A 24,648-nucleotide genomic window follows, 5' to 3' on the forward strand; every position below is an offset into this window, starting at 1 on the left:
ATAATGAACTGTAGGCCTAGGTACCACTTTAGCAAGGGACAGAACGAAGTAGGCCTAAACAATGTTGCACGAGTTCTTTTCTCCATGCAGGCCTGTCTCCATATTTTGTTCACGTCATACCCCCTCTGGAATTGTACAGCCAGCAGTGGCTGAACCCGCAATTTTGTAGCCCAATTGGGTGATTCTTAAAGATTGTTTCCCTGAGCTTTTGATCATTTTTTAGTTCCATAGAAACAGATGGTTAAAAAAAAAAGATTTAACTTTTTAATAATGGTTTTTGAAACTTGTATTAGTTTCCTAATCCGTAGAACCAACAACCAATGTTAAGAGAAAATATTGGGCGACTTTTTGACTATTTAACCCGCGATTGTAGCTGAAAAATTGTTGGCAGCCCTGGCGCAGTGTAGTAAATTGCAGCCAGCAGCTGAAGTGGGACCACGGTCACAGCAGTCAATATTATGAAATAAATAAGCCTTCAACCAGTGACGCAAACCTGCTTCCAGGAAAGAAATTTGTCAAAACATCGGTAGGAAACTCAGGTGTTTAGTGCCTTCGTCAAGGTAAAGGATCATGGTCATCAAGTTATTATTATTTCACCATTTCTGCGGTTAATAAGCCTACTGCATTATTTGTACCGTGGTACATTGCTATACCATTCACACTGGATGACTGTACATACCAGCACAACTTCGATCACGCCTAATACAAATATATTGGCATATAAAACCACTTCCTTAATATCATTAAAAACATCTACACATCGCTAAGCATGGAGGACATATTAACCTAGTATTTTGAGCATAAATTGGAGATTGACACGACCACAAAATAATCGGAAACGGTAGCTAAAATTGTTGTTATTATTGAACTGGTGGTGATATTCAGCAGGTGGTTGTGTCACAACTTCACCGACCACCATGCGCTATTGATATTCATAACATTGGTTGTAAACATCGGCACCTGCACTGTGTGAAGATCTACATAATTATTATTGGAATGTGATAGGAATTACAACACAACTGTTATGTTCTGCTGTGACTTCATGCGAGCATTGCTTAAAAAAATGCTAGCATGATTTTAATTTTTTAATTTGTCTGTATTTTTATAAACCAAGACGTATGAGATAAGCTTTTAATTTTTAGAGCAAGGACTTGTGCAGAGGACTTGACTTCACAATGGCTGATGCCAACACACATATTCGTGTTCATCGGTTGAAGGAACTTGATGTGCCAGAATCACTCATAAATGGAAATAAGTTTATAAAGTGGGACGAGGTAAGTCGGTCAAATAATGATGATAATTTGTTAAAAGATTGTTGAAAAGTTTTTTTGTGTTTGCTTGGTTTTTTTGTTTCAGATTTTAATTGTTTGTTTTTTCAACATGTTTTGTATATTTTGTATGCGTACAATACATGTTTGCCTACAACCATCCATTAGTGTAGTTAGAACTGTCAAACAGACTTTACTAGCAAAAAAGGAAAATAATGTTATCCCAAAAAACAGTTACAAATTTAGAAATTATAAACCAAAAAATTAAAAATGTAATACTGGCATTTCAACAGTTACAATCCCTCACCCTACCATAATTAGCATCCTCTGAGAACTTGAGAACTTTCTTCAGGTGTCTATCCAGGGGTGGGGCAAAGGGGCGTGTGCCCCCGGGTAAAGAAGGAGAGGATAGAAGAGAAGGGGAGAAAGGAGAAAAAGAGAAGAGACAGAGAAAAAGATAAGAGAAAAAGTTAAATAATTGTACTATTAAACAGGGGACTATGAAATGAGCTTCGCTTACATGTATGTGTATAATGCAGTCTACTGGTTGCTATCAGTGTAGCATCATGTCGTTTAGAGAAAATTAATCCTATTACGTAATGGGACGCGAACTGTGGACCTACTTTCAATGTAAACAATAAAACATCATCTTTTAACCAAAAAATGGTGGCTAAATTTTGCCCATGGAAATTCATGTGTTTTTCAGGCATGTGATTTTTCCGCGGATTCGCGGAAATCCGCGGATTTGAGACCAAAATCCGACCCCCCTGAGATCAATGTAAATCCGTTGAGACATTGGGGGAAGTGGGCCCCCTCTAAGCTCCTGAACATTGGCAAAGAGCATCTCTCTCTTTTTTAACAAACTTCTTGTTTCAGCCGTGTGTGCCGTGGTTGCCAAGTCGGCAAATACCTGCTGAAAAAAACACGCAAAAATTTGCCCAATGTGTTTTTCCTACGAACATGAATGGAAAAACTGCCGATTATTCATGAATTACTATTTTAAAAGTCGCCCAAAGATGGTTTTATAGCTCGTATGGCAACACCGAAAAAAACGCTATTGTAATTTTACTAACGATTTCTATGATTGGTCCATTTTGACGTCACTTGCCGATATTTAAACCAATCACTGATAAGCTTGCATTCTATCAACATATGTCGGCCATCTTTAATTTTGACAACTGATAATGCGTGATCGACAGGATTTGTTTATCAATATCAAACCAAAATCATAATGAAAACGCTTCAGAAAAATGACACGAACGTCGGCGTAGTTGATAAAAAACAAGTTCCGCTGGAGCTGGCTGGATCACGAAGTGAAAGTAATACATGTTAAAGATGGTCGCGAATTGAGCTGTACGTTGGAGGAAAATGGTATCAAAAAAATTGCTGTCGCCGGTAAAGCTTATTGCTCATTGTGTGGGGACATGATATCTTATGGATCCAAGGGAAGAATTGCTTTAAATTAACGGACCATATTACCAAATCTACAAAACATCGAGAAAAGTACTCGGCACAAGTAACGACTGAAATAGTGTCTCCTAAAGTGTAATTTGTAGAAACCCTCTGTAATAAGTAATAAGTGAGGTTAAGTATTTGATTTTCACTCACATTGTACTAAAAAGTGGTATTTTTCATTCAAATTAAACATTTTGTCTTCATTTATGTGTCTTTTTTTCCTGTAAAATTGCTCTCCTGAGAGGGCCTCAATAGGGTTTTTACAGTGTAGAAGCCCTCTGGCTTTGGGGGCTTCGCCCCTCGACCCCGCCGGGGCTTCACCCCTGGACCCCACCAGGGGCCCTTAAGCGGGCCCCTGGACCCCCGGCCATGAGGGGCGAGAGCTTCACTTGCTACGCTCGTTCCGCTTCGCAAGTTTCCTCCATTCTGGGAATTCCCTAATCACATGCCTGGTTTTTATTTCTTTTAAAAACATAACTGGCTAAAATGCATTAAAAACACACATGTCATTAAATAAAAATTATAAAAGATTGTCCCGGTAGGCTAGCCAGGAGGAGCCAGGAGTGCAAACACTATCACCCAGGGGAGGAGGTGTGACCCCTCCAACCCACCGAGACCAATGTAGTCAAAACATAAATATTGCACATTTATAATAAATAACACATTACACATATTTCAACTACAAGTACAACATAAAATTTAGGAGTCCAGCTCCAGCTCTTGCATAGTCATTTCAATCAAATATGTTTTAAAGGTCATACTGCGCCAATAAAGTATCCTTACACTTGGAAAAATAATCACAATTTCCAACCTGAACAATATTGGGGTAAATTTGTTTTTGTAATATATGCACTACATGTATCTAATCCTGCACATTATGACACCACGTTGAATTCAATGTGATTTCAAGAAGCAAAGTTACAAGCATTTGATTAGACGAAGGTCCAGTTTTAAAAGTGACAAACTGGCCTTTTCAAAACTCCACAGACTAGACATCTGGTTTGAGAGTGGTGAATGGCTAATTTATGCATTTGGCTTTAATTTAAACAAAAGGAACAAAAGAACTGACAAATAAAATGAAAGTTGTGAAAAGTACAATGAATGAATTAACGCTTCATTGAAGAAACCGTGTTGTCTCTTTGTTGCGCCTGTTGGAATCTTTTTGCGCCTTGTATAGGCCAGTTTGTCACTTTTAAAACTGGACCTTTGTCTATTCAATTGTTTGTAACTTTACTTCTTGAGGTCACATTGGATTCAATGTGGTGTCATAATGTGCAGGATTAAATAGTGCATCTATTAAAAAAACAAATTTACCCCAATATTGTTCAGTTTTGAAATTGTGATTATTTTTCCAAGTGTAAGGATACTTTATTGGCGCAGTATATATTGCTTGGACAACATCATATCATTGGCAAGCTAATATTATGAAAACAATGAAAATGACTCCTTTTTGAGAAAATAAGACGTTTAAAATTGATATTCCGCAAAAACCAACTGAAGCGGTGAGTTCCTTCGAACGAGACAGATTTGACCTTGAAAAAAGTTGACATCGTGAAATGAGATGTGCCTGCTTTGAGAGAAGGGACTGTAAACACTCTCAATACACAGAACTCTGAATCAAGTATTACAAATTTAATGGTTTTATGGATAAAATCAGCCGCTTAGTAAATTGTGATATTACAATTCATATGTATATCAACAACATGAGAAATATTTGGACTAAAAAATAAATAAATATTTTGAGCTTAGAATTTCAGCGTGATCAATCTGAGACTAGTATATTCAGAAAAAAATATTTGGCCCGTGATAGGGGGGGTCATAAATAACAGTGGTGTAGCTGGGATTTTTTCGGGGGGGGGGGGGGAGCCTGTATGAGCTGGGGCCCAAATCCATCAAACAAAAATGGGGTATGTGCGGGTGGTGTGACGCACCCCCTCATCGAAAAAAGTGTACTTTCTGAGTGGGGGGTGCCAAATTGACCAATTCAGCATCGATTCTGCGCCCCTCCAAGCTTTGCGCGCATTTCAGCACAAAATCAATTGAAAGAACATTTTAAAATCGATATTCAACTTCTAGAAACCATAATTAATTAATGGTAGGCCTTATTTGTTCATAATTTCAAGTGCTCCATGCGCAATTGTTTCAAAAATTTTTTTGGGGGGCCACGTCTAAGATATTCTCGGGGGGGGGGGGAATTTTGTTTCTTGCCCCGGGTGCTACCAGCCCTAGTTACGCCACTGAGTGCGCGTGAAGCACACAAAATGTGACCATATTTTGGTCCAAAACATGGTGTTTTGGGGCTAAAAGGGAACATACATAAGGCAATTTTTGGGGCCCTGGGCCCTTGCCCATCTGGCCCAATGATAAATCCGGCCCTGTGTTCAAATAACTTAATGGTATATACATGTATGACTAAATTGGCCTATTTTGTGTCGATACTGACAATTTTCAGTTCGGGCACTCAATACACGAAACGTGTCGCACACAGCCTTCTCAATCACATTTTTCAAATTTTCTTTTTGGGTTGGCCCTTTTATTGTTTTATTTTTACTAGTCGATTTACTACTCCTACATGTATAGTCGCTTTTTGTGCAACTTAGCATTTAAACAGCTTTCCCTGCACTAGGGGGGTGACAGGGGCCCAATAATATAATATATTTCCGAAATTTAATCAGCCCATTGTGAAGGCATCCCTATTGATGCCTTGCATCAAAAACCCATAGCGTTTCTTTTTTTTTTTTTTTTCCTTAAAAAAAGTCTAAAATCTGATTTTTTAAAATTCATGTCAGATTTGTTTTAATTTTTAAAATCAATTCTTGAACTGCTACACCCCATGATAAAGTCAAAGAGACCAGTTGAATACTGGACATAATTATTATATTGTCCTATGGACGCAATAAGTAGACCAAACACAACTACTGCCGGAGCTGGATCTTTGCCATCCGAATCTTTTATTTCCTTTCATTTACACAGTTGATCAAGTGTCAACTGTGTTCTTCATATTTAATTCAATATCACATATCACCTCAGACAGCTATATCATCTGAGGTTCTTAAATGTATATTACTTCAGATGTATCAGACAGCTACAACATCTGATCTGATACCTGTCCCATTCTCCAAACAGCATAATTTGGCTAGGACTTTAAGCAATGGATATCCAATTCATTAATTATTGCATCATACAGCTACATCAATCACTCATATCCGAATTGGGACAACCCAATTCAATATCCAAACAGCTTAATTTGGAACGGACATTAAATATAAAACAATTACTCATTTTCCGGAATTAGGACAACCCAATTCAATTTCCAAACAGCCTAATTTGAAGCGGGCATTTAACTATCCAGTTAACCTTTTGTCATGAAGTGGGATGACCCAAATCAATTTCCAAACAGCCTAATTTGGAATGGACATTAAATATTAAGTATGAGAAAACATTCCCAATGACTTGCCCAAATGCAGCAATTTATCTCCATTTTGATTCATATATTGGACAAAATGGTAAAAAGCAAAAGAAACAATGCCATTTAATATCATATTTTTCATAAAGGGAGTGGTGGGTGGGTTTTAAAAATTTCCTGACCTCTTCGGATGGTATCAAAACAGCTTATGAATTTTCCCACAATAATTTCTGAGAAAACAGCCACGCCCCCAGAACCTGTGATTGGCTACTGTCACGCGACTCGACAGAGGGCATGGATGCACAACGGGTGTCGGCCTGATGTCACCTTTTATTGATCTACAGGACAATGAAACCCTTTTCAACAAAACCCAGGGCTTATTACGCCAATGACAATTTTTGGTTTTGATTGAAGTTTGCTCAATCAAAACCCGATTATGCAGAATCCTATCAGGTATTTACAAAGATTTTACATGTGAAAATTTTGAAGAAAAAATTTGGTAAAATCATGGGAAAAACTTTTGAGGATTCTGCACCTTGCGGATGAATTTTTAGCAATTAGATAAAATGACATCAAAGAGGTATTTTAATTGCATCCAAAAGTTGCAGAAGCATTAGGAATGAAATTAACTTATATTTAACAAGAATGATGGGACTTGGATTGGTAGCAGTAAAAAGGACTTTATTATCAGGAAAGCCAAAGCATGGAAAGCCTGCACCAGCATGAGCAAGATATGGAAGAGCAGCCTGCCTAGAAATCAAAAGATTGAGCTTTTTACCGCCACAATTGAATAAGTCCGGATGTATGGTGCAGAAAGCTGGACAATTACATCAAAGTTTAGGAAGGTGCTGGATGGTTACTACACAAGACTACTGAGAAAAGCACTTACATGTAGTTAATGTTACTAATGGCAGTCACATACCATCAATAAGCAGCTGTACTGCAATCTCTCCCCAATTTGCGAAAGACTGAAAACAAAAAGGCTGAGATTCGCTGGACACTGTGCCATAAGTGAAACAGAGGCAGCTTCCAGAGTTTTACTGTGGCCGCCTACACATGGTAAAAAGATCAAGAGGACACAGACTACATGTACATTTCAAACCAAGCAACTAAATGAGGATACTGCGATAGAGAGACAAGACGTTAGGAACTTCATGCAGAACAGAGTCGTGTGGACAGCCATCAGCGGAGTCCAGTGGTGGCGCTAGGGGGGGAATACCCCAGACAAAAGCTCTGCCCCCCCAGAAAAATTCAAAAGAGGGGTGAAAAGCCACTTTTAGCCAACATTAGGTAAAAATGCCCCCCCAGTCGGTGACTCTGTCCCCTTTGCCCCCCCAGAAATTCTTTTTCTGACTAGACAAGTCTACCTAAGCAAGTACCGGTAGTTAATTTACACATGTTTAAAACACAATGTTCCCATACATTGTATAATTTATGTGCACCGCTTCCCTCCACTCCTCCCCCAACCTTGACAATTCAATCAACCACAGCTTCATTAGTTGAGAAGCTATTTTGTTAGTGGTAGCTTCAAATGAGGCCAAAACCATGACAATATCTTTTTGTTTAGCTGCATGCCTTGCCGTCTAGATTTTAAAGGCGAGTGGTTAATCACTCGCTAGCATGATACTAGGCGAGTGGTTGAATTTTCACAAATTTTCATAATACACTTATTGTGGTAGAGCTTCGGTTTTGAAATGGTATTCACGTTCAAATGCGGGCGAAGCGCGCTAAAATTTGTACCTCTCTCTACTTTGAGGGGTATAAAATCGATTAAATACTGAATTTGATGATTCACTGGCTGATTTTGGGAGCACACATAAACATGAAGTGTTATTTGTTATTTAATTGTCCCGGTTTTTTTATACAGATAAAATAGTGTTGAAGAAAACTGTACATGAGGTTATGATGTAGGAGTGACCATGACAGACACACCCATCCTGTCATGTGCCATCCTGGTAATGTCATTGCTCTAATTCACATAGCACACACGTATCTACCCACCCATACAAAAAACACACATCATAATATGGAGTCAGGGACTCTGATTTTTGCCGCTATTCAGTATGGCCTGTTACCTAGCAACGCTCTGATAATTGAACGTTGCTTTCACACACACTGTACACACAAGCTGGTTTCTTCTATCTGAGCAACGCTTTTAAATATAATAAACGACAACAGAGAAAATATTTCCATGAATTATTGTGAAACTACATCAAATATGATGTTTTGATAATTTGATAAATTTGCATCTTTTCTAGATGGATCTAGTTTCATTATGTTAATTTGCGCAGGTCCATTTTGTGGTTATATTACGTACAATGTAAAAGATAAAATTATTATAAAACACTCTTTCTTTTAAGAGATCTTGAAATATTACTTGAAATTGTGTTTTATTTTTATACAGTATTTTTTATTATGAAATAAAAAAAGGTATTTTAACATAATTGTGTATCACACTGTTATTTTGTTGTCTTTACAATAATCCATCAAACAAATTAAATTTAACCGAAATATTTGCATGCAAGAATATTATGATACCTGTCGTTAATCAAGATCTTTTGTCATCTTTTGATTTTGAATGCAAAAATGTGCTGTAACTCTTTTGTTCATTAAAAAAAATGTCACAGATTGGAATTTTATAACATGGAATATACCGGTATATGTTTACTTGGGTTTTTTTTGTGATCTTTATAAAGATCCTATAATTATTGTAAAGATGGAGTTGCAAGCATAAATTTTTTAAATATTTATACTTTTGCCAATGGAAATCAATATAGTTAATGCAAAATAAAAAATATTACGACTGACCAGTTTTTTCGACAACCTGTCACTGGAATTACAAATATCTGTTGTAAAATAAATACTTTGCAAAGCGTGACCATCCTTGTTTATCCTATGATCCCCATTTTGCCTGTATCTCTTTCATTTTGCCGTACAATGCATCACTTTTGGACGGTCCCCACAACTATAGGGCTTGATATACATGAATATTATGATTTCATTTGCATATTATTTGTATAATTTTCAAACCTTTCTTATTTACAAACCTTTGCTGTGGTTGTGGGACCCCTTCTAATATGTGTACAGTATAAATGTTTAATTGTCAGTTTTCAGAAATAGAAATTCAATCTGGGAATTCAATTCAGCATGTACAGCTATAAACATATATATCTCACTTCTCAGTAAATTGCCTATCCCGGGTTCTGTGCTTGAAAGTAAAAGATTTGAGTTAAAGAAAATTTAATCAGAACCATGTAAATGAGACATAGCTTATGACTTGGATCTTTTACCTCTTAATTTCATTTGAGCTACAGACTGACTACAGATCACATTGACCAGGTAATTGGTTGTAGTGTGCAATCTGACCCGGATTGTTTCACAGTCGTTGACACCAATAGTAATAGAGGTGTATTTACTTCATTGGATCACAGTAGTCTTGGAACTAATTGCATATTAGTCGTTCATAATAGCCTATATAATTAACCCTAACGCCCGAAGGGCTTTTTGGTGACTGGAAGGGAAAGAAGGGAGGAATAAAGAGAGGAAACAAACAAACAAGTTGTTTGCTCTGGATCAAACCCCATCATAAACACCTCAAAAGAAATAAGTCCCCCTCTGAACATGTCGTCATAACATCGTAAGGTTTCGTTTTGTACCAACTAAACTAACTTTGAAATAATTATATGACTGTTTACTAAGTGCTGTGTGAAAATGAGAGATTTCCATGACTTCAGGGCTGAATGAGCCTAAATTGAAGACAAAAAGTGCCCTTTCCAAAAGTCACAAAGTAGGCCTATGCTTGTTAACTGCAAAGCGTATTGGGACAAGGAATGGAATCGATACACATTACAGTAAATTTTCACTTGGTGAGGATTTTAAACTGCACTCAAACACATGGGGTTTTCCATTAGTAACAAGCCATGAATCAACTTTTGTGACAAGCATAGGCTTACTTTGTGACTTTTGAAAAGGGCAGTTTTGCCTTCAATTTAGGCTCATTCAGCCCTGAAGTCATGGAAATCTCTCATTTTCACACAGCACTTAGTAAACAGTCATATAATTATTTCAAAGTTAGTTTTGTTGGTACAAAATGAAACCTTACGATGTTATGACGACATGTTGAGAGGGGGACTTATTTCTTTTGAGGTGTTTATAATTAACACTTGGAAAAAATTAGCGCTCAACTCCAAGCGGTTTTGGAGATATGGCTTGTTGAAATTTCACCTAGTGACCTAGACCCCCCTTTTTGCTCCCGTGTGTCGCATCGTTGAATTAATGGAAATTTTGGGGTACTCAATATTTTGACTAATAGAAGCAGACTTGCACTGTCATTTGGTTTGAATTGTAAGCAAAATATACAATTCAAACAAAATTGTTACTTAAAAAAGCACGGACGGATATGCTATTTATGTTTGTGCCCTATTATAAAGCACACATGTATAATTGCCTTTAAGAAGAATGCATTTTTGCTTTCATACATATGTATGGTTTTTGGAAACAAATTTTATTTTTTAAAATTCTTCTGAAGATTCCATAACATTAGTACAATGCAACATAAATTACAGTTCTCATTAGATCTGAAGGATATTGTTTTAATGTATGGACAAACTGATTATCAATGCATGCTTTTAAAATTACTAGCGGCTTATTTGAAACAAAATTGATTGTTCAAAAAAAATCATTATAAATCAAACGTATCTTTTCCTAGAATAGACACCATATAGGCCTATTAAGTTGGACATTGTTTTTGCTGCAAAGAATTTTCTGTAAAAATATTTTCTCCAGTATGATGTGAGTCCATTAGGAGTTTTAAACCTTCATAGTTTTATCATTCTAAGTAGGCCTCCAGAATAAGAAATTTGCCGGATGTAGGCTATCTATATATTCCCCAGGATCCATACATGTGGCAGATATTACATACCATAGCCTTTTTATTGGGGCACAGAAGTTGCCAACATTCTGCAAAGTCTTTGCAAATTTTGCTAAAAGCAATATTAAAACAAGCAAATTTCCCAGTGTTGTGGAGAAAAGGCATCCCTTCTAAACCTGTTTTCAGAAATTTAATAGCCCATAGCAATATTGTGGAGCAAAAAATGCTACCTGATGGTATTAAACAATTATTATTCTCATTGTCCAGGGTTGAGGTTTCACGCTTTTATAAAAAAAAAAGCGGAATGTTTTCATCTTTTGCCAATGGTCATTGAAGAAAGGTCATTGGCAAACATTGTCCCCAGCCTACCAGTAGTAACAGCAGCCAGTAGCATCTGTACACCTTGTAATCCTATACATGCTAGGATTTCCAGGGTAGCTAGAAAATTTGGTGAATGCACTGTGTGTGGAAACTCTCAAGTTCATCAAGTTCAATGTTTAGTATGTTCAGTGTTTATTGTGACCTGGGGATTTATACCATGTGTACAGTCCTGCAAGCATGTACATGTACAGCTAATTTTAAAGATTTTGTCCTGTACATAATTGTATGCATTGCAATGTCCCAGTCCCATAGGTGGAGGAAGGGAGAGACATATATGTACATGTAGTATATAAGAAAACATGTTGTTACTTCCAATATATCAAAACGGGAACTTGGGAATTGGATTATTTTGGCACAGACCTCAATGTGAGGTACAAAATACAATACGAAAAAATCTGACCATTTACCTTCAAGTGGAAGATGAAGAAAAAGGGAAGAAAAAAAGGCCTAACATGCCTACATTGTATGCCTAATAGTGTTCACCATATTGTATAAATTTTAGTTATAATTTTTGCACATTATTTATTTAGGATGTTAATATAATGAGAATGAAAATCTAAAATCAAGGATAACTGTTGAACAAATACATCTTCAAACAAATCTATACTACTTTCATAGTGAAATTTGTACTCTGAAACAATGATTTTTTAGCTTCTAATATGCCAAAAACCAGGAGATTCAAGGGGCCTCCGCCCCTGGACCCCGGCAGGGGCTTTGCCCCTGGACCCCACCCGTTTAACGCTTTAACTTTTGATCAGAAATTAGGAAATTTTTAAAGGTCTTGCCCTGGAAGGTCAGGTCTGGTTACGCCCTGAAAGTAGCTCATTTATCAGCAGTATTATACTACATATATACGTATGACTAGCTCGTAATAGGCTAGAATTATTTGGTTTTTTGTTACTGCCCGATTCAATAAAATCCCATCTTATGCCCACATAAATGCACAAAAGCAGGTGTCAGTCACACAATACGCAAAGCGCAGTTCCTGTAGTTACTGCACCCAACTGGGTGTGTACACCATATCAATCCACAATGTTATGAGTCCCGCCTATAATAGCTGATCAGTGTATATAGTTCTGTGGAACTGAAGTTGGTCATGCTTTCTAGTACATGTACCGACTACTTCCTGTTTTCAGCTTATAAATGCATTATGCATGTAAGCATCCATTGTTAGAAATAAGGGAGCTGTCATTTTGTTCGGAATGGGGGGTCATGAATATACTGGGGGTCATAGATTTTTATATAATTTGTTAATGTCACCCAAAATAGGGGGGTTATAGAATGATTAAGGGCTGGTAACTCAAAATTTTTGCGCACTGGATTAAGGCTAGAATTAAGGCTAAATTTGGAGGCCACAAAATCACTGTGACTGTGAGGAAGGCTTGTGCACTCAAGTGGCCAAGTTTTAATTTCTAGGCATAAGATTGACAGTGGCGGTGGGAGCATTATGTACAATTTGGAGGGAGACTAGCATAGTTTTTACTGGGATATTTGGATATTTGCGTGTGAAAAATGACTATTTCAGACTATTTTAGCCCAAAATGAAGGTGAATCTTGCTGATGGACCAGTGTGCGCACTTTTTCAGGCCTAGAAATCCAGCCACAAATCCATTTGAGCAAACATTAAAACACAACATGGCGAATCCATATGGATTCGCGTAAACTTCAAAAGTTTACAGAAAGAAAAATATGTGTGTGCTCACTGTCACAGATTTGAAGGCCTATCTGTTGTTTTTAGGTGATGATGATAAACGCTAATTGTACTTTCTAGGTTTTAGGTGACTGATTAGTAGAGTTGATAAATATTTTGTTACTATTTTGAGCATAATTAGGACATCCAAAGCCTGTGCCACAATATGGAGTAGATATATAGGAATACCTCTTGCAGTCTGCATTATTACCACAATGCAAAAAAAATTATGCAATTGAGATGCTTTGTTCCATGTTTTTATAATAATAATAATAATAAAAGGGGATTTTAAAGCGCCTAATACATACGTCTCTAAGCGCTGTACAATAAAAACAATCATTTAAACACCATTTTGTATACAATCTTAAAAACTACACCAAAATTCAGTGAGACAAAAATATATAAGGTAGAAACACTATACCATCTTAAACACTACAACAAAATACATCATGATATACTAGGCAAAATTATATAAAGACAAGCAAATATCCATGTCCATGAGAAAACACATTAAAGACCATGATAAAAAAATTAAAATGCCCGTGATAAAAGCATATACAGTCAAATAACAAGCGAGGATACTAAAGGTGACCGGCACCTACATCGCGATATAAAGTACATAAAGTTAAAACAGAGCGGTTTTCAGCCGTCTTTTAAAAACACTAACAGATTTGGCGTGACGAACATTCAGTGGGAGTTGGTTCCATAGAGTTGTAGCAGCGTAGGCGAAAGATCTGTCACCATAATACTTGGTTGCCGGACGATACGGTATGAAGAGGAGTCCTTGTGAAAGAGAGCGGAGATTGAGTTGGAGCTTGAATGGAGAAGTTATGGTGTCGATGAGATATTGAGGAGCGAGATTGTTTTGAGTCTTGTATGTAAGCAGCAGAATCTTGTAGATGGAGCGTTGTTTCATAGGAAGCCAATGGAGTGAGCGAAGAACCGAGTCATGTGATTAATACGAGGAACTCTAGCGACAAGTCGAAAGCGGCAGTGTTCTGAATGCGTTGCAGTCGCTTTATGTAACAATCCGCAGGCCATATAGGAGCGAAGTTGCACGAGTCCAGAACCGAAGTCACAAATGCATGAACAAGTCTCTCAGTTGTAGCCTTGTCAAGGTGATCGCGAATCTGACCGATGCGATGTATTCCAATTGTGGCAGATCTACAAACACGGTCTATGTGCGGTTTCATGGTCAGATTGGAATCGATGATGACGCCTAGGTTTCGGGCACTGTCGGATGCATGAATAACAGAATCTCCTACAACCAATGTAACTGGGTCCGGAGCTTGACGGAACTTAGATCTCAGATGAATAACTTCAGTCTTACTGTCATTCAGAGCCAGTTTGTTATTTATAGCCCACATTCTCACATTTGCGATACATTTCTCGATGACGGCAATGACCTTGGCTCGGTCGGCAGGATCAAAGCATAGGTAGAGTTGTGTGTCATCTCGTGAGACCATTACCTGGATTCCATATGATGCAATCGGGTCTTGCAACGGCTCACTATACAGAGTGAATAAGAGTGGGCCCAACTCGTAACCCTGTGGAACCCCACACGTAAGGGGAGTTCCATCAGAGAGCACATCTTTTACCGCGTCGGATTGTGTTCTTCCAGTTAGATAGGAGTTGATCCATTTCAGAACAGAACCAGATATTCCATATCTGTCCTCCAGGCGGCGTGAAAGAAGCTCGTGATCGATCAGATCAAATGCGGCCGAAAAGTCCAACAACACGACAATGGCTTCCTTACCGCGATCCAGAGCTTGGAGCAGATCATTTTGAATTCGGAGGAGCGCGGTTTCAACACTATGTTGAGGTCGATAAGCAGACTGTACTTGAGACACAAGTCCATTTCTACTGAGGTAATCTTGAATTTGACCGCTGGCAATTCTTTCAATCAGCTTACTCAGGTAGCTCAAATTTGAGATTGGACGATAATTGGAAAGAGCGTCGGCATCAAGGTTTGCTTTCTTTAGCAAAGGTCTGACGATGGCATGCTTTAAGTTGGTAGGAAAGCAACCAGAAGACAGTGACTTGTTAACAATCTCCGTCAAAGCAGGTAGAATGTCAGGTAGGCAGTCCTTAAAAATGGAACCAGGTAGCGGATCAAGCTCACATGACGTAATGTTAGACTTCTTGATTTCTTTCAGGACCTCGTCCTCAGAAACTGTGCGGAAGCAATTAAGAACACTGGCGCACGCGTCTACTTGATATGTCGATGAATAAGCAGATGTGGTAGCTTGTTCGTCCAGGCTTGCACGGAGACCATTCACTTTATCACTAAAGTAGCCGCGAAGCGGTCAGCGAGTTCTTTCGGTCTTCATGCGAAGGAAGAGTATTTTCCGACTTTGGTTTTGTAAGGCTATCTACCACGCTTGAAAAAAGGTTACTGTCTTCAGCGTCGGCGATTTGCTTTTGATGGAACTTGGATTTGGCGAAGCAAGCTGCTCATTGTATTTTTGCACTGTTCTTTGTATATTTCCTTATGCACGGTGAGATCTGTTGCCTTGAACTGCCTTTCGTAGCGCCGTTTTCACGCTTTTGCATCGCGTAAAGAATCACAGTACCAAGGTGCGTGAGGGCAGAGTCGACGCTCGGGCAGTCACAGGGGCATGATTATCCATGATCTTGCGAAGTACAGTGAAGAACTTGCCAGACAATCCATCCGCAGTGTCCGTAGGTTCCGAAGAGTTCAGCGACGAAGTTTGAACATCTTTCCGAAATAGCTCGATGTTGACTTCGCGAAGCTTTCTGCTGGTAACGGATTTTCGCGAAACAGCAGGACGGGCAATGTCAAGGAGTGACTTGACAGCAACATGGTCGGATGGCAAATCGTCGTGGACACTGATGGAAGAAACGAGGTTGTCCGTCTTTCTGGTCACCAACAAATCGAGGGTATGCCCACCGACATGAGTGGCAACGTTAACGTGTTGCTTAAGATCGTAGTCATTTAGCGTGTCCAGAACGATGCCGCGATGGTGTCCTCTGGGTCGTCCACATGTATATTAAGGTCACCCGCGATTACAAAAGGCGTTGAGCTTGGCATTGCAGAATCTAACAGACACGAAAATTCGTCATGAAAACCAGAGATAGTGAGTTTGTTTTTCTTGTTTGGCGGTGGTCTGTATATCACAATAAGACGTAACGAGGTCGACTCAGAGGAGATCTGTACATCCATGTGTTCAAACGATTTGTAGCTTCCAGTGATATTATTTCGCTTCAGGTTCAGTCCATGCCTAGCAAGTATGGCGATACCGCCGCCTTGCACCTTTCGGGCGAGGAACATGATAAAAATCATAATTAGGCAGCGTTTTCTTGATGTCGGCAATCGAGCGATCATCGCGATGATCCCCATGGTACCACGTCTCCGCCACGGTCATAACATCTATATGGTGGTTTATAACGAAATCACACAGAGAAGCAGTCTTATTTCTCTTTTGTTCTTTGCTTTAACAGAGCGAGAATTCCATGTCGCGAAGCATACGCGAGGTGTATTCTGGGGGTTTCTAGGAATACAAATCAAATTGTTCGAATTTGAACCTGTTGCAGTGGAACTGCATGATGGGATTCCTTGACAAGTTGAGATAACACTAGGTTCTTCACAAACGGTGATCAAATTGTCTGAGACTCAGTACACCGGTCGATCTTACCGCTTCCGATGTTGATTAAGATACTTCTTGCATCGATCCCGAGATGCGGAAAAACCAATAGTCATTTTGTCCCACATAAATGAATAAATAACAAAACCCCGATCCCCGGTGGACTCACCCAAAAGGTGACGCCACACCATATGATCGCCTTATCCTCCTTGGTCTCCGACTGACACAGACGTGCCTATCGATTGTTCATAGCACTGTGTATCAATTTCTCGACCAAGGCGAGATATACGGTTGTAGTTTCACACCTTAGGTAAAACCAAACCGGTATTGTTCGGCTGAGGATAGTTTTGACGGCATTTTCTGACGAAAAAGTGACAAAAAACGATCCAAAACTTAGCTGCATATCGTGCCTCCGTTTGTATACGGGACACACGAGCAATTCAAAATGGCCGCTCGTTGACGCCATTCATTTTGTTTCCCACGTAAACAACCATTGCAGCCTGTAAGTTACAATAGATGTTTGTACATACACATTGTATTTCATGTACGGTAGGTTATTGTTGCTATGTTAGGGTGATTACTCTATCGTTATGTCTTCATTACCGTCCAATAAAGACGAAGTTAATCAGATATTCATACGGTGGGGATTGGTAGGGACCCGTCTGACATTTTAGTAATAAAGTTAGCCAGTCCTTACTTTACCACTAACGTTAGCGACCAGCCTCCGTGCTCAGGTTTGCTTACTGGGCTTGAGTCGCGTGTTGGGGGGTAGTGCCCCCTCCCTTTCTCCTCGCTTCGCCTCGGCCCTGTCGGGCTTGCCCTTCCCTGGTGACGGAGCGGGACCCACACCCGCTCTGTTTCACCCACAGGGAGTGCTCACGATCTTCTAGATGTCTTTCTTTTGCTTAGGACTCTCCGAGTTCCAGCTTGACGATTTGGATAGGGTCGCCATCGCCATAAGACGAAGAAGAAATCTACCAAGGGCACTGGTAAGGTCGACACGGTGGATTCTGCTGTGACAGCCCCTATGGGTCATGGCAGGTCTGCTTAAGGGGCTCCGGTCCCCGGACAAGCAGGCGGTTCCTTCGGGACTGCTAAGAAGCGCCCAAAGGCTCAGCAGCCAGCGAAAGCACTGACTATACGTCGGAGCAAAGTAGCAGGCAGCAGAGCGGTAATCACCAGCGAAAACCCTAGCGGGTTTTGCAGCAGGAGGATACCAGTCGACACGGTAGATTCTGCTGTGACAGCCCCTATGGGTCATGGCAGGTCTGCTTAAGGGGCTCCGGTCCCCGGACAAGCAGGCGGTTCCTTCGGGACTGCTAAGCGGCGTCCAAAGGCTCAGCAGCCAGCGAAAGCACTGACTATACGTCGGAGCAAAGTAGCAGGCAGCAGAGCGGTAACCACCAGCGAAAACCCTAAGCGGGTTTGTAGCAGGAGGATACCAGTCCTCAGCGAAAATCCTCACGGGTTTTTAGCAGGAGGACACCCGCCTGTTGCAGGCATATCTACAGGCTCAAACAGCCACAGTAGTAGCCAGCGACGGGCAGCATGCAAGGGTACCCGGGCTTGCCTGGGTTGAACCCTAGCATGCATGGGTTCAGCAGAGACGATACGCGCTGCTAACGCTGTGGGTGTAGTCTTAGCAGAACCAACTGGGGTTGTCACACGGCAGCGTTCCATGGCGGGACCGCCGAAAGTGATACCCTGGGCCCTAGAATAGCTGCTGGCTGTCCACAGGGACTGGCTGGCGATTATTCAGGGGTTGGGCTCGCAGTCTCTCACGGGACAGCGACCCAGGTGCATTCGGTGGCAGCTACAAAGACGAGCTACGGCTTGCCTTCAGTGGTAGCCGCTATGCACCCGCCCATAGCTGCCGTGAGTGGTCCGCCACACACAGCGACCTTGGGCGAAGCTCTAGAGGGTACAGTAAGTAGCTTGAACAGCCTAGCTGATCAACAACCCACTTATGTCCTCGAGAGCCAGCGGAGCGTGGGTGATCCATTACCGTCAATGGGTCAATTACCCTCTCTTGATCGATCACTGTCAAATCAACAGGGCATAGCTCCATTGATTGACGCTGCCTATTCAGGTGGCGAGGTGATTGATCGGGGTATGCACGCTCAGCTACCCGTGGTACTAGGCAAGCTCCCTCTAGCCAAGGGACAGCCGGTAGAAGCGGGTACCCATACACACGGCTTGATCCTTGCGGGGAACGCAGTGAGGCATGGGTACAGTGGTACACAGCCGGAGCCCTCACGGGCACCTACGCTAGTACCGCGCCGGTACCACGCCAGCACACAGCTTGATCCCCAAACAGGGAACGCAGTGTGGCGAGGGTACAGCGGTCCACAGTTGGGAACCCTCACGGTACCCACGCTGATACCGCGACCGGTACCGCAGCACTCGCTTTAGTCGCCACAGTCTCTGTGGCAACAAGGGGGGGGAGGCGGTGCTGGTACTGCAGTACCATGGGGTTACCCTGGTGGCGGATCCTTTCAGGGTCAGCTGCCGGCTGGGTATGCCCCGTGGTACCCGCCGCAGGGTGTTTCTTCCACGGCCTAGCACCGTGGCAAGTGTCGCCTAGCGATGGCCACGCAGTACCAACATCAGCTGTTGACCAGGCCAGCCGGCATGGAGCTAACCCAGATCTTGATCAGGGTAGGGCCCGTGCTGCTAGCGCTAGGGACGACGGGTTGCGAGCATGCGGACCCAGTGGTGCCATGGCGGATACCTCAGGGTCTTGCGGGAGTACTCCCTCTTCTGCTGGCAGGTAGTCGGCGAGCCACACAGTGGTTATGCCTTCTTACCCGCTTTCAGATGCCCGTCCTCAGTTACCGTCATCATCGGAGCATGATACGGAGACTGTGGGCGAGGGAAAGGAGTCGGAAGCTGAGTCCGGTAGTGACATCACTACAGTCTCCTGCCCCCGCTGCCCCGCAAGGGGAGCAACAGCACTGATCTTCCTCCGGACGCCCCCTAAGGGGGAGTCCATGGAGGAGGACCAGGGATCCTTTCAGTAGGATGCTCAGCTGCTGCTTCCTCACTGGGGACGCCTGCACTCTCATTCCCGGCAAACCTCACGGGTAGATATCGTGAGGGCTGTCGAGCTCAGTAGAGCTATGACGCCGCGTGCTTGCACGCCTCCTCTGCGTGTAACGCGGGAGGACCACGGGACCTACCTGAGGGGATCCGAGAGGGACCCAGATGTCGTCAAGCGTATCACGCCAGACAACATCTGAGCTCTTCCATGAGGTGAGCCTATTAGCGGTGCTAACAGCTAGCCTCAACGAGAGCTCCATGGGCCTAGCCCATAGGGTGTCCACTCAGCGCCGGGGGGGAGGGGCCTGCCACTCCAATCGCTCAACGCGATGGAAAGGCAGGGTCCTTTTTCTCTTTGGATGCTTCTGCGCTACGGTGGAGGACCGTGCAATTAAGCTACCAACGGGAGCACTCTGAAGAGGTCGGAAACTGCCCTTACCATGGGTAGGAGCTCCGACTTCAGCAGGCCGTGCACCACCAACAGTACCCGAGCCCACTACCTCTGCAGCACCCATTTCTGGGAGGCGCAAGGGTAGCACAGGATCAGCTGGCAAGCCCGAAGAAGAGCAAGCGCTCTTCCAAGGGAAGCTAGGCAGAGCATTCCTGGGGGCTCAGCGGTTTTTCCACAGGGGATCTCCCAGTGGACGACCGCTTATGGCTTTCACCCAGAGGTGGGAAACCATCTCTCTGAGCGCCTGGGTATGGTCAGTGGTGAGTGGGGGTTACAGACTGGCAACCCAGTCTCCCCACATTCGCCTGCACATTTCAGAGGTCCACAGTAGTACCGTCAGACGGCCCCAGCGCCGGGCACTACTGACAGGGATCACACAGCTTCTCACGAAGCGGGCGATTGTCCCGGTCTACCCCCGTTCTCGGGTGATCTTGGAGCCATTGGCTCCAAGGAAGACGGCGGCGACGGGAGCCCCATCCGGAACCGCAGGCTGTTGAACACGCTTCAGGCCCAAAAGGTTCAGAATGGGGACTCTCGCCGGTGCTAGCCTGCCCCATCAGGGGCATGGGAACAGCATCGCTAGATCTCTCGGACGCCTATCTGCATATGCCAATCGCCTCTCAAGATCGGAGGCATCTGCGCTTCTAGGTACAGGATCAAAATTACCAGTTTTGATACCGCCATCCGCCTGTCCATCTCTCCCAGGGTGTTTAACACTCTTGGTCAGAGCGGTGGCAGCGCACCTGAAGCACAGGGTGTCAACATCAGTTGCTACCTGGACGTTTGGCTCATATACGGACGCACTCCACTGAAGACTACGGGTCTCATGGGGTTGATAGTCCGTAGGGTGCGGGACCCTGGATTTTTTGATCAGCTCAAAAAAGTCCAGCGTGGTCCCGACGCAGACACCACTATTTGTAGGGGCCCGGATCACCCTCACGGAGGGGTTCGCGGTGCTCTCACCCGAGCGGGTGACGAACATGGTGCGGTGTGCCTGACTCTTGGCCGAGTCTCGGGCAAAACCCGCTGTGGCATGGATGAAGGTGGTAGGCCTAATGGCCAGTATGGTAGACCTCGTACTGTACTGCCGTTTCTACGTTAGGCTTACCCAACTACACCTTCTAGCCTGCTTGCAGGCCCAGTCGTCACCAATATCCCTCGCGGTTCCGTTGTCGGAGATCGCGCGAGAGAACTCTGGTGGTGGACCCATCAGCCCAATTTGACCCAGGGTGTCAGGTTTCCTGCACCCCGGTATGTCACGTAGTGACAACCATAGCGCCAAAACGGGGCTGGGGGTCCACATCCACGGAGACTCCGTCTCGGGCCTATGGGGGCCATAGAGACAGAGTTTCACATCAACCTCCCTCGCTACGAGGAGGTGATCGTGGAATCACATACCGTTGTCCTGACGGATAGCACAACCGTGGTAGCCTACCCCAACAGACAAGGGGACTCCGGGCCACCACGATTGAGCCTGCATGCATGACACCTGATAGGGTGGTGCAAGTTCAGGCAGATTACGATGAGAGCGATACACATCGCTGGCGTCACCAGCATCCTCGCGCACAATCTGTCACGAGGAAGGGTGTCGGGACCAGCAGAATGGTCCCTTGCTCGCAGGTCGCTCAGACGATCTTCAAGGGGATGTACCACCCTCGAAAGATCTGTTCGCATCTCATCGCAATCATCCACTGCCGGTGTACTGCTCAAGGGTCGCGGACCCCAAGCATTCACCGTGGACGCTCTGTCCATAGACTGGGGAGGATGACAGCTTATGCAGTCCCTCCGATCTCACTACTCATGAGGGTGGTGGCCAAGATCGGGTGGGAAGACTGCATTGTCATTCTGCTAGCGGCAAGGCCGCTGGCACACCCCGAGGTACCAGATCTACTCCGGATGCCCGGAGCGGAGGTACCCAGTCTATCACTAGAGCACCTGCAGTTAGCTGCATGGCCCTTACCAGGAACACGCAGCGGAGGGATACTTTTCATCAGAAGCTGTTTTTCTCATCGCCGGGCTAGACGGAAGTCTACCCTCCGCACGTATAGCCAGAGTCTGGCTCCATACTACGCTTGGTGCAATGAGACAAATAGCTCTCCCGCTAGAGCCTCTGTGCTGCTAGTTCCGGAGTTTCTGACAGAAAAGTTCCAAGCAAGACTTCAGCGGGCCACTGGGGCCAGCTATAAGTCAGCTGTCCTCTCCATTCACCGAGGCTTGAGACGGTCGACTATCATAGCCGATGGTTACCTTATTAGTCTACGCTCGACGGTATGTTCAACGAGTGTCTACTAAAAAGGAAAGTGATCCTCCTAAGGGATCCCAACACAGTCTTAGATTACCTTAAGGGTCACCCTTTTGACCTTCCGTCAAAAGCGACGCTTAAATACGTAACTCTCAAGATGGCTTTCCGGTTTGGCGTTGGCTTCGGACGGCGGTGCTGAGTTGCACACGGTCTCGAGGTTAGCTTCCGTGTTCACAAACACTGGAGCGACACTGTTTCCGCGCTCTGTTCTCGTGACTCCGAACGGGCGCGGTGCATACCGACATTCGTCCCCCTCCAATCCCCAGGGTTGGGCAAGGTTCGGCTGAAGCCAAAGATAGGCTGGGGGGTCCGATAAGGCGCTGCAGCACTATTTCTTCCGAACACAAGCCTTGCGAGGACTCACGACCGCATTCATCACCCTTACAGAGTTTTCGGTCCAGCCGCTGTCGCAATGGCTGGTCCAGGTGTTGGTGGGGTCCGGGGATCGCGAAGGTTTCGCGTCCCACGACCCACTCGACACGAAGCTATCTCATCATCTTGGGTATACCGCTCGGTTGTCCCTTGAGGAGATCTAGCAGGCGGTGTCCCGAAGCCACCTTCGCCCTTCTCTACGATACTTCCGCTTACGTTAGTAATCAGAGACGGGCGGGAGGTTTACCGGGACATTGTTGGCGATCATAATACGGTGGTGTACGGGTACCAGGTTTTCAGACTATACAGAATACTCAGCATGGTAAGAACCAGTGTCGCTATTCTTAACCACCAAACTTATTAAGTAAGGAGGTTTATGTCTGTGATCGCGTGGTCTTTTTGTTTCCCGACCGTTGGGGGAAAATATTTTCTGACCTCGCGAAAACCATCGCATACCCGCCCCGATCCCTGATCAGATGCTGACCAATCTTGTACCTCCATCCGCCGGTTACTTGCTAGATCGATCTTTCAGATGTTCATGCAAGAAGTATCTTAATCAACATCGGAAGCGGTAAGATCGACCGGTGTACTGAGTCTAGTCCCAAACAAAAATGTTTGGTAGACTCATAACCGGTGCGATCTTACCTTTCCGATGTTGATTATCCCGACCCCGCCACCCCTACAAGTTTGGTCCGAGTAGGGGATCCCAAGTCGGATAAGGGCGATCATATGGTGTGACGCCACCTTTTGGGTGAGTCCACCGGGGATCGGGGTTTTTGTTATTTATTCATTTATGTGGGACAAAATGACTATTGGTTTTTTCCGCATCTCGGGATCGATGCAAGAAGTATCTTAATCAACATCGGAAAGGTAAGATCGCACCGGTTATGAGTCTACCAAACATTTTTGTTTGGGACTAGTTGACAGCTCTTGCGGGGGTATTGGAACTGCATGATGGGAGTCTGTTACAAGTTGTGATAACACTAGGGCTCTCACAAACGGTGATCAAATTGTCAGTGTTTACACCTCTTGAGGAAGTATTGGAACTGCATGATGGGATTCTGTTACAAGTCGAGATAACACGTTTCTTATGTTTGCCTCCTCGAGCTCCTCTTGGTCTTTTGCAGTTTGACCATGTTGAATGAATATTGTTTGTCACACCTTTCGCCGTGGCGAACAGGACTTGAATAGGAAGGGACGCATGATCAACAGTCATTTATAAACAAAGTTCAGTCAAAACATCGATAATCAATGCGATGAAACGATCGTATATGATACACGGTTAACACAGCAAATAGTCGTACATGATGACATCCAAAATAGCGATCTGAAAGTCCAACAAATATCTTGAAAATCGCGAAAATGTTCAATTGCAAAAGATGATCAAAATGTTCCTTAGGTACTTACGAGTAGATGTACAAAGTTCAAAAATAGCTTAGAAACCGATTTCACGTCGAAAGAACAAGAATTTAGCAGAGACGATTTAATATGCGTCAGTTCGTGATCAGCGCCCTCACAAAACATGGTTGCTTTATGTCTTGCAGGCAAATTGTAAAGCAAAATTTACCCCAGTCTTAGGCAAGTTCTTGGAGGCTGTTGAAATTTGAAATTTTTTAAACAAAATGAGCAGAAAATATAGATTATATTCCAATTTTTAATTTTGTCTAAAAATAGAAGTAAGTTAAAAAGTCATTAGATAATAATTAAACTCACTAATTGATTAGCAATGATAGTGCAGTGGAAATGATATAATATAAGTGAAATGAAAATTTGCATGATGAAGCCTTTTTAGCATATTATCATGCATTA

At 43.2% G+C, this 24,648-nt stretch overlaps 1 protein-coding gene across 1 annotated transcript in view; it reads left to right on the forward strand.

Annotated features, from left to right (window-relative positions):
• Positions 1-409: 409 nt before the first annotated feature.
• The window catches only part of LOC140152429 (1-phosphatidylinositol 4,5-bisphosphate phosphodiesterase beta-1-like), a 195,778-nt gene continuing 171,539 nt past the window's right edge, over positions 410-24,648 (forward strand). Inside the window, 1 exon segment of the mRNA XM_072174737.1 lies at positions 410-1,274. Coding sequence (XP_072030838.1) covers positions 1,176-1,274 — 99 coding nt within the window. The 5' untranslated portion in view covers positions 410-1,175.

This window comes from Amphiura filiformis, chromosome 5, assembly GCF_039555335.1.
Source record: "Amphiura filiformis chromosome 5, Afil_fr2py, whole genome shotgun sequence".
Taxonomy (NCBI): Eukaryota; Metazoa; Echinodermata; class Ophiuroidea; order Amphilepidida; family Amphiuridae; genus Amphiura; species Amphiura filiformis.